Here is a 10,772-nt window from a genome sequence, read left to right as displayed (position 1 = left end):
TGTTCTCTCCAAAGACGGCCAAGGAGCCTCCAGTTCACATTCTGTGTCCAAAGTTGGAGGGAGGTCATGGCAGAGAGTTGAGATTTTGTGTGCGAAGTGACTTCCAAATGCCTCACAGCTAATGTCCAATTGGCTATTGTTTTGGCGCCCTTCATCGAGGGCGGTGAGAGATCGGACTGCCCTAAATAGTTGTGCTGGGCGTGAGTGTGCAGATGCGATGCTAGTCGAGTAAAAGTTGCGTTTCACTGACTTCACCGCCATCGCATAGGCTCTTCTATAAGATGCTCTCGATTCTTCGTCGCGACTCTTCCTCCAAACTCTCCCTAGTCGTCTCAGTTCCCGTTTCTTCTCACGGAGCTCCTCAGTGTACCATGGGGCCCGCTTGACACGGGGATGGAGAGGATGTCTGGGAGCTATCTCATCAATGGTGGCCAGCAAGCTGTGGTGCCAGTCGCTGACCAGTCCATCTAGAGAAGTGCTGGGAGACATTGGGTTCCGCATTGCATTCAGGAATCCAATCGGATCCATAAGTCTCTGTGGGCAAGGGGAAATGTGCTTGTTGCCCAAATGAGCATGACGTGGCAGCCTAAGCCGGGTCTTCAGGGTATAGTGGTCAGGCCACGGCACAGCAGTAGCTATGACCGGATCCATGCTCAGCCTTGCACTGAACATCAGATCCAGGATGGGGCCTGCCTGGTGGGTCGGGCCAACAGCAAATTGCGAGAGCCCTGGCATTGCCTTGGCTGACACCAGGTCTGGCCTGTTGCCAGAGGACAGCGCTTCCATATGGACATTAAAGTCCCCCAGGATTAATAGTCTAGGACAGGGGTCCCCAACATTTTTATCACTGGGGACCGGTCAACGCTTGACAATTTTACTGAGGCTCGGGGGGGGGGGGTAGTCTTTTGCTGAGAGATGTTGCTGCTGCCGCCTGAGCCCCTGATCTGCTTGCTTTCCCGCTGCCGTCCCTGACTTCCCACCACCCACTGGGGGGTGCTGCCAGCAGCAGCTGCCCAGTACCTTACTGTGGGGGAGCCCCAGCCATGACAGCCACCGGAGAACACCAAAGGTAAGATGGTGGCAGAGTGGCAGGGCAGCCCCTGAGGAAGCAGTCCAGAAGGGTGAGGAGGAGCTGCGGCCCGGTACCAGTGGATCCACAGACCGGTACCAGTCCCCGGACCAGGGGTTGGGGACAGCTGGTCTAGGAAACTGTAATGTCCAGGCAGCTGCCACCTCTAGCAGGACTGCCAGGTCATCTGGAGGTGAATATGGCCAGTAAGAGGGAGCTGCCTACCTCCAGAGGCAACCCATTCCACTGCTGAACTGTGGGAAGGGGCCATCCAGGCCATCTAGTCTCACCCACTGCTCAGTGCAGGATCAGCCTCAAGAATCCAGGATAAGGATCTGTCCAGCCGCTGCTTGGAGACGGCCAGTGAGGGGGAGCTCCCCACCTCCTGAGGCAGCCCATTCCTCTGCTGAACTGGACTCCTAGAATCCTAGAGTGGGAAGGGGCTATACAGGCTATCCAGTCCCTCCCCCTGCTCAGTGCAGGATCAGTCTCAGGCATCCAGGAGGATCTGTCCAGCCACTGCTTGAAGACGGCCAGTGAGGGGGAGCTCCCCACCTCCTTAGGGAGCCCCTTCCCCTGCTGAACTAGACTCCTAGAATCCAAGAGTGGGAAGGGACCATGCAGGCCATTGAGTCCCACCCCCTGCTCAGTGCAGGATCAGCCTGAGGCATCCAGGAGGATTTGTCCAGCCCCTGCTTGAAGACGACCAGTGAGGGGGAGCTCCCCACCTCCTTAGGCAGCCCCTTTCACTGCTGAACTAGACTCCTAGAATCCTAGAGTGGGAAGGGGCCATGCAGGCCATCTAGTCCCACCCCCTGCTCAGTGCAGGATCAATATCCAGGAGAAGGATCTGTCCAGCTGCTGCTTGAGGACGGCCAGTGAGGGGGAGCTCCCCACCTCCTTAGGCAGCCCCTCCTCTGCTGAACTAGACTCCTAGAATCCTAGAGTGGGAAGGGTCCACCTCCTTAGGCAGCCCCTCCACTGCTGAACTAGACTCCTAGAATCCTAGAGTGGGAAGGGAAAAGCGGCATATAAGAACCAACTCTTCTTCTTCTTCTCCTTAGGCAGCCCCTTCCACTGCTGAACTAGACTCCTACAATCCTAGAGTGGGAAGGGGCCATGCAGGCCATCTAGTCCCGCCCCCTGCTCAGTGCAGGATCAGCCTCTGGCATCCAGGAAAAGGATCTGTCCAGCCGCTGCTTGAAGATGGCCAGTGAGGGGGAGCTCCCCACCTCCTTAGGCAGCCCCTTCCACTGCTGAACTAGACTCCTAGAATCCTAGAGTGGGAAGGGGCCATGCAGGCCATCTAGTCCCGCCCCCTGCTCAGTCCAGGATCAGCCTCCAGCATCCAGGAGAAGGATCTGTCCAGCCGCTGCTTGAAGATGGCCAGTGAGGGGGAGCTCCCCACCTCCTTAGGCAGCCCCTTCCACTGCTGAACTAGACTCCTAGAATCCTAGAGTGGGAAGGGGCCATGCAGGCCATCTAGTCCCACCCCCTGCTCAGTGCAGGATCAGCCTCCAGCATCCAGGAGAAGGATCTGTCCAGCCGCTGCTTGAAGACGGCCAGTGAGGGGGAGCTCCCCACCTCCTCAGGCAGCCCCTTCCACTGCTGAACTAGACTCCTAGAATCCTAGAGTGGGAAGGGGCCATGCAGGCCATCTAGTCCCACCCCCTGCTCAGTGCAGGATCAGCCTCCAGCATCCAGGAGAAGGACCTGTCCAGCCGCTGCTTGAAGACGGCCAGTGAGGGGGAGCTCCCCACCTCCTTAGGCAGCCCCTTCCACTGCTGAACTAGACTCCCAGAATCCTAGAGTGGGAAGGGGCCATGCAAGCCATGTAGTCCCACCCCCTGCTCAGGGCAGGATCAGCCTCCAGCATCCAGGAGAAGGATCTGTCCAGCCGCTGCTTGAAGACGGCCAGTGAGGGGGAGCTCCCCACCTCCTTAGGCAGCCCCTTCCACTGCTGAACTAGACTCCTAGAATCCTAGAGTGGGAAGGGGCCATGCAGGCCATCTAGTCCCACCCCCTGCTCAGTGCAGGATCAGCCTCCAGCATCCAGGAGAAGGATCTGTCCAGCCGCTGCTTGCAGACGGCCAGTGAGGGGGAGCTCCCTACCTCCTTAGGCAGCCCCTTCCACTGCTGAACTAGACTCCTAGAATCCTAGAGTGGGAAGGGGCCATGCAGGCCATCTAGTCCCACCCCCTGCTCAGGGCAGGATCAGCCTCAGGAATCCAGGAGAAGGATCTGTCCAGCCGCTGCTTGAAGACGGCCAGTGAGGGGGAGCTCCCCACCTCCTTAGGCAGCCCCTTCCACTGCTGAACTAGACTCCTAGAATCCTAGAGTGGGAAGGGGCCATGCAGGCCATCTAGTCCCGCCCCCTGCTCAGGGCAGGATCAGCCTCAAGCATCCAGGAGAAGGATCTGTCCAGCCGCTGCTTGAAGACGGCCAGTGAGGGGGAGCTCCCCACCTCCTTAGGCAGCCCCTTCCACGGCTGAACTAGACTCCTAGAATCCTAGAGTGGGAAGGGGCCATGCAGGCCATCTAGTCCCACCCCCTGCTCAGAGCAGGATCAGCCTCCAGCATCCAGGAGAAGGATCTGTCCAGCCGCTGCCTGAAGACGGCCAGTGAGGGGGAGCTCCCCACCTCCTTAGGCAGCCCCTTCCACTGCTGAACTAGACTCCTAGAATCCTAGAGTGGGAAGGGGCCACACAGGCCATCTAGTCCACCCCCTGCTCAGTGCAGGATCAGCCTCAGGCATCCAGGAGAAGGATCTGTCCAGCCGCTGCTTGAAGATGGCCAGTGAGGGGGAGCTCCCCACCTCCTTAGGCAGCCCCTTCCACTGCTGAACTAGACTCCTAGAATCCTAGAGTGGGAAGGGGCCACACAGGCCATCTAGTCCACCCCCTGCTCAGTGCAGGATCAGCCTCAGGCATCCAGGAGAAGGATCTGTCCAGCCGCTGCTTGAAGACGGCCAGTGAGGGGGAGCTCCCCACCTCCTTAGGCAGCCCCTTCCACTGCTGAACTAGACTCCTAGAATCCTAGAGTGGGAAGGGGCCACACAGGCCATCTAGTCCACCCCCTGCTCAGTGTAGGATCAGCCTCCAGCATCCAGGAGAAGGATCTGTCCAGCCGCTGCTTGAAGAGGGCCAGTGAGGGGGAGCTCCCCACCTCCTTAGGCAGCCCCTTCCACTGCTGAACTAGACTCCTAGAATCCTAGAGTGGGAAGGGGCCACACAGGCCATCTAGTCCACCCCCTGCTCAGTGCAGGATCAGCCTCAGGCATCCAGGAGAAGGATCTGTCCAGCCGCTGCTTGAAGATGGCCAGTGAGGGGGAGCTCCCCACCTCCTTAGGCAGCCCCTTCCACTGCTGAACTAGACTCCTAGAATCCTAGAGTGGGAAGGGGCCACACAGGCCATCTAGTCCACCCCCTGCTCAGTGCAGGATCAGCCTCAGGCATCCAGGAGAAGGATCTGTCCAGCCGCTGCTTGAAGATGGCCAGTGAGGGGGAGCTCCCCACCTCCTTAGGCAGCCCCTTCCACTGCTGAACTAGACTCCTAGAATCCTAGAGTGGGAAGGGGCCACACAGGCCATCTAGTCCACCCCCTGCTCAGTGCAGGATCAGCCTCAGGCATCCAGGAGAAGGATCTGTCCAGCCGCTGCTTGAAGACGGCCAGTGAGGGGGAGCTCCCCACCTCCTTAGGCAGCCCCTTCCACTGCTGAACTAGACTCCTAGAATCCTAGAGTGGGAAGGGGCCACACAGGCCATCTAGTCCACCCCCTGCTCAGTGTAGGATCAGCCTCCAGCATCCAGGAGAAGGATCTGTCCAGCCGCTGCTTGAAGAGGGCCAGTGAGGGGGAGCTCCCCACCTCCTTAGGCAGCCCCTTCCACGGCTGAACTAGACTCCTAGAATCCTAGAGTGGGAAGGGGCCACACAGGCCATCTAGTCCACCCCCTGCTCAGTGCAGGATCAGCCTCAGGCATCCAGGAGAAGGATCTGTCCAGCCGCTGCTTGAAGATGGCCAGTGAGGGGGAGCTCCCCACCTCCTTAGGCAGCCCCTTCCACTGCTGAACTAGACTCCTAGAATCCTAGAGTGGGAAGGGGCCACACAGGCCATCTAGTCCACCCCCTGCTCAGTGCAGGATCAGCCTCAGGCATCCAGGAGAAGGATCTGTCCAGCCGCTGCTTGAAGATGGCCAGTGAGGGGGAGCTCCCCACCTCCTTAGGCAGCCCCTTTCACTGCTGAACTAGACTCCTAGAATCCTAGAGTGGGAAGGGGCCATGCAGGCCATCTAGTCCCACCCCCTGCTCAGGGCAGGATCAGCCTCCAGCATCCAGGAGAAGGATCTGTCCAGCCGCTGCTTGAAGACGGCCAGTGAGGGGGAGCTCCCCACCTCCTGAGGCAGCCCCTTCCACTGCTGAACTAGACTCCTAGAATCCTAGAGTGGGAAGGGGCCATGCAGGCCATCTAGTCCCACCCCCTGCTCAGTGCAGGATCAGCCTCAGGCATCCAGGAGAAGGATATATCTGTCCAGCCACTGCTTGAAGATGGCCAGTGAGGGGGAGCTCCCCACCTCCTGAGGCAGCCCCTTTCACTGCTGAACTAAACTCCTAGAATCCTAGAGTGGGAAGGGGCCATGCAGGCCATCTAGTCCCACCCCCTGCTCAGGGCAGGATCAGCCTCCAGCATCCAGGAGAAGGATCTGTCCAGCCGCTGCTTGAAGACGGCCAGTGAGGGGGAGCTCCCCACCTCCTGAGGCAGCCCCTTCCACTGCTGAACTAGACTCCTAGAATCCTAGAGTGGGAAGGGGCCATGCAGGCCATCTAGTCCCACCCCCTGCTCAGTGCAGGATCAGCCTCAGGCATCCAGGAGAAGGATATATCTGTCCAGCCACTGCTTGAAGATGGCCAGTGAGGGGGAGCTCCCCACCTCCTGAGGCAGCCCCTTTCACTGCTGAACTAGACTCCTAGAATCCTAGAGTGGGAAGGGGCCATGCAGGCCATCTAGTCCACCCCCTGCTCAGGGCTGGATCAGCCTCCAGCATCCAGGAGAAGGATCTCTCCCCCCCCCCCCGCCCCGAGGCAGACCCTCCCCCATCTCTTAGTGCCTACGGGGCTGGCGGGGCTGTGCTGGGGCGGTCCCCTTGCTGCCTTCCGCCTTTCCCGCGGGCGGGGGGGGGCGCTGCCTTGGGCCCCCTCCTGGGGCCGGGCCGGGCCTCCGCGGGGCCGGGCGGGGTCTGTGACCGGCGCCTTCCCGGGGCATCGGCGGGGCCTGCGCTTCGGGCGCCCCCCAGGGACCCTGACCCCGCCGGTGGCTGCATGCGGGGGGGGGCTGCATGCGGGGGGGGGCGGGGCCGGGCCCGGCGGTGCCGGGTTCGGCACGCCCAGCCCCACAATGCTCCGCGAAGCTCTCCGTGCCGCTCAACCGCCCCTGACTCCTCTTTCCTCATTGGCCGTTTCCCTTCCCGAGTTCCGTTCCGATTGGCCGGCGGCAGTGCCAAGCCGAAACCTCTCAAGGCCATTGGTCCTTCGCCGACCGGCCCTTTGGGCTCGCGCGCCGAGGCTCCGCCCGGGCCTCGTCTCGGCAAGGTTTGATTGGTGGCCGCCCCGCCCATCTCTTCGCAGCGCGCTCCCGGTTGGTGCTGCCGGTGCCCGCCTCTCAGGCAGCGGGCTCGGCTGCGCCTCGTCTCCACGTCAGTGCGAGGGACGGAGCCGGTTTGCGCGGAGGTCGGTCGGTCGGTCGCCTCAGCCCCTCCCCCCTCCCGGCCGGGCCCCCGCGATGCCCAGGGGCTCCCCGACGCCGCCCGGGGCACTCTCCGCCTCGGGCGCCCGCGGGATGGAGGGGTGAGTTGGCCGCGGGGCCGGAGGGCGGCGGGGAGAGGGCCGCAGGCCTAGCCGGCGCCACCGAGGCAGACGGGCGGGCGGGCGGGGCTTCCGACGGGACCGCGGGGCGTCAGCGAGGCCTCTGGCTCTGCGGCGGGGGGAGGGGGGTTGCCGGGCGCCCGATCACAGAGTCCGACTCGCCAAAGCCCCGCGAGCACGTCGGAATAGCCAGGCGGACACGCGTCTGCTGGAAGGCCGGGGACGGCAGCCAGAGCAGGCCCGGCCGCCCAGGACAGCGTGTTCGGGGTGGGGGGTGGGCAGGGCCCCCGCTGTGGCCGCCAAGGGGCCCGGGGCCCGGTGGATCTGCCAGGCGGCTGCGTGAGCGTGGCCCGGAGGCTGACTCGGTGGGCTCCCTCGGCCTCACCCGCCTGTTGCAGGGAGAGCACGAGAAGCCGCTTCGAGGCTCCTTCAGGCAGTGAAACGTGGGGTGGAAAAACCAGCTCTCTTTTGCTGTTTTCAGTACATCCAAACGTGGTCTCTTTCTGTGTCGTTTTGCTGATAAAGATGCACTCTTTCACAGTGATCCAGCCCTGGAATGTTCTACAGGGATAGCTCAGCTCCGTGGGATTGACCATCGTGTATTCAGTGTATTAATGACATGCCTGGGAGCAACTGTTCAGAGATTTGGAGTGTGTAATGTCAGTATGCTCCACATCTGCCTCTTTCACCTTATTGTAGAGGAGAATTGAACAGTTACCTGAGCTCAGTGGCAGTTTGCATGGGGACTAATAAGCATAAAACAAGATGCTGAGAACAGCAAAGCCAACCACATGCCCTTAGACCATGCCCATCATGGCTGCTAAAGACAACCGATATAAGAATAGTGGCCCTTCTCCAGGAGATAATTAATCTCTCCTTCTCAACAGGAGAATCCCTGGAAGAACTAAAAGAGGCTGTGATTCACCCACTGCTCAAAAAACCATCTCTGGATCTGTGAAAACCAAACTATTGCCCCGTCTCACAATTAGCATTTCTGGGGAAGGTGCTTGAAAGGGCTGTTGTGGACCAGCTATCGGCCTTCCTGGAAGAAGCTTCATTCTTAGACCCATCCCAGTCTGGTTTCTGGCCTGGTCCTAGGGTAGAAACTGTTAGTTATCCTGATGGATTACGTCAGTCGCCAGTTGGACCGGGACAGGTCAGCACTACTTCTGTTACTAGACCTCTTGGCAGCATTCAACACAGTCGCTATCTTGCCAATGCCGGGATACGAGGGACATTCCTACAGTGGCTGATCATCGACCCACCACCAACTTGCTTGTGGAGTCCCTCAAGGAGACATTCTCTCTCCTACCATATTCAACATCTTTATGCACCCTCTCGCACTGGCAAATACTCCGGAAGATAGAGACAGAGTTCAACGAGATCTGAACACAATGGAAACATGGGCAAATGAGAACAAGATGCAATTTAATAAAGATAAATGTAAAGTTCTGCATCTGGGTCAGAAAAATGAAAAGCATGCCTACTGGATGGGGGATACGCTTCTAGGTAACATTGTGTGTGAACGAGACCTTGGGGTACTTGTGGATTGTAAACTAAACATGAGCAGGCAGTATGATGCAGTGGTAAAAAAGGCAAATGCCATTTTGGGCTGTATCAACAGGGGCATCACATCAAAATCACAAGATGTCATAGTCCCATTGTATACGGCACTGGTCAGACCACACCTGGAGTACTGTGTGCAGTTCTGGAGGCCTCACTTCAAGAAGGACGTAGATAAAATTGAAAGGGTACAGAGGAGAGTGACGAAGATGATCTGGGGCCAAGGGACCAAGCCCTATGAAGATAGGTTGAGGGACTTGGGAATGTTCAGCCTGGAGAAAAGGAGGTTGAGAGGGGACATGATAGCCCTCTTTAAGTATTTGAAAGGTTGTCACGTGGAGGAGGGCAGGATGCTGTTTCTGTTGGCTGCAGAGGAGAGGACACACAGTAATGGGTTTAAACTTCAAGTACAACGATATAGGCTAGATATCAGGAAAAAAAATTTCACAGTCAGAGTAGTTCAGCAGTGGAATAAGCTGCCTAAGGAGGTGGTGAGCTCCCCCTCACTGGCAGTCTTCAAGCAAAGTTTGGATACACACTTTTCTTGGATGCTTAGGGCTGATCCTGCGTTGAGCGGGGGGTTGGACTCGATGGCCTGTACGGCCCCTTCCAACTCTATGATTCTATGAAAAGGCCAATGGGATTTTGGGCTGTATCATGAAAACAATTATAGTGTTCAGATAGCGTGAGGTGATGCTTTACTCTGCTGTGGTTAGACCTCAGAGTACTGTGTTCAGTTTTCGGCATCACAATTGAAGAAGGTTGTAGACAAACTGGAGCAATTCCAGAGACCAAGATGTATGAGGAAAGATTGAGTGAGCTTGGTGTGTTTAGCCTGGAGAGAAGACAACTAAGTGATCGGGTGGCCATCCTTAAGTACTTGAAGGGCTGTCACAGAGGATGAAGCAGAATCATTTTCTTTTGCCCCGGAAGGTTGGACCAGAACCAGTGGGTTGAAATTAATTGAATGAATTTTCAGCTAAACATCCGGAGGAAGTTCCTGACAGTTAGAACGGTTCCTCAGTGGAACAGGTTTCTCCGGGTGGTGGTGGATTCTCCTTCTTTGGAAGTTTTTAAGCAGAGGCTAGATAGAAATGCTCATTTTATGAACTTTTGCAGATTGTAAGTGGGTGGGCAGAAGGCATTGTGTTGGTGTTTGGCTCTTGTGATCGTTTCTTGAGTTCACCCAGGGAATGCTGATTGCCATATTCGTATCAGAAGGGATTTTTTTTTCCTGCCCAGACTGGCCAAGGCTTTTAGTTGTTGTTTTTTTGTGGAGGGAGCATCATCTTGGCCTAAAATTGAGGTCACTGTGGTGGGCAGTTGATTGTGAATTTCCAGTATTCTGTCCAGGGTTGGACTAGATTACACTGGTGGTCCCTCTCGCACAACTGGTATGGAGGTTTGGGCTGGGTTGTCATCAATATGCTGATGACACCCAGCTCTTCCTCATGATGGATGGCCGCCCTGACTCTCCCCCAGAAGCATTAGCCAGCTGCCTGGAAGCAGTGACGAGATGGATTAAGCAGAGTGGTCTGAAGCTCAACACTTCAAGGACGGAGATCTTGTGGCTGGGTAAGAAGGACCCATGAGAGGAAGCACGTCTGCCTGCTCTGGATGGTGTACAGCTGTCTATGGCTCACTACATCAGGAACCTGGGCGTGATCCTTGACGCTTCACTTTCAGTGGAGGCTCAGGTCACGAGAGTAATGCAGATGACATTCTGCCATATTTGCCAAGCCAAACTACTACCTGGCCACGGAACAGCTATCCACAGTGATCCACGCAATACACACCTCTAGATTGGACTTCTGCAACTTGCTGTATGCAGGCCTACCCTTAACCTTAATCCAGAAAGTACAGCTGGACCAGAATGCTGCGGCTAGGAACACCTAGCAACACCTTGGAGGTCCCACATCCGGCCCATCCTTCAACACCTGTGCTGGCTACCAGTAGAATTCCAGATCAGACTTTGAGGTTCTGGTAATCACCTTTAAGGCCGTATGCGGTCTGGGCCCAGTGTACCTGAGGGACTGCCTTTCTGCATGCACCCCTCCAAGAGCTCAACCAGGGGCAGAGCTTTCTTCATCCTGGCCCCCACCTGGTGGAATGAGCTCCCAGAGGAGATCAGGGCACTTGCAGAACTAGAACAATTCCGCAGGGTTGCAAAAGGGAGCTCCTCCACCAGGCATTTTATTGAGGTTGACCATTACCTTCCTCTGGACCCCCGAGTCTTCCTCCCATGAAAATCATCGCCTGAACCTTCCCGCCATGGGGCTGT

At 57.6% G+C, this 10,772-nt stretch overlaps 1 protein-coding gene across 6 annotated transcripts in view; it reads left to right on the top strand.

Moving 5' to 3' along the window:
- The first annotated feature begins 6,677 nt into the window (after positions 1 to 6,677).
- The window catches only part of GBF1 (golgi brefeldin A resistant guanine nucleotide exchange factor 1), a 151,747-nt gene continuing 147,652 nt past the window's right edge, over positions 6,678 to 10,772 (top strand). For 5 of the 6 annotated variants that reach the window (XM_077351130.1, XM_077351126.1, XM_077351124.1 and 2 more), the window contains exon 1: positions 6,678 to 6,910. In XM_077351130.1, coding sequence (XP_077207245.1) covers positions 6,846 to 6,910 — 65 coding nt within the window. In that variant the 5' untranslated portion in view covers positions 6,678 to 6,845. The remainder of the gene's footprint in view (positions 6,911 to 10,772) is intronic. The other variant, XM_077351125.1, reaches the window with a different exon arrangement.

This window comes from Paroedura picta, chromosome 8 (assembly GCF_049243985.1).
Source record: "Paroedura picta isolate Pp20150507F chromosome 8, Ppicta_v3.0, whole genome shotgun sequence".
In the NCBI taxonomy this organism is placed as follows: Eukaryota; Metazoa; Chordata; class Lepidosauria; order Squamata; family Gekkonidae; genus Paroedura; species Paroedura picta.
This window is presented reverse-complemented; position numbering and strand designations above follow the sequence as displayed.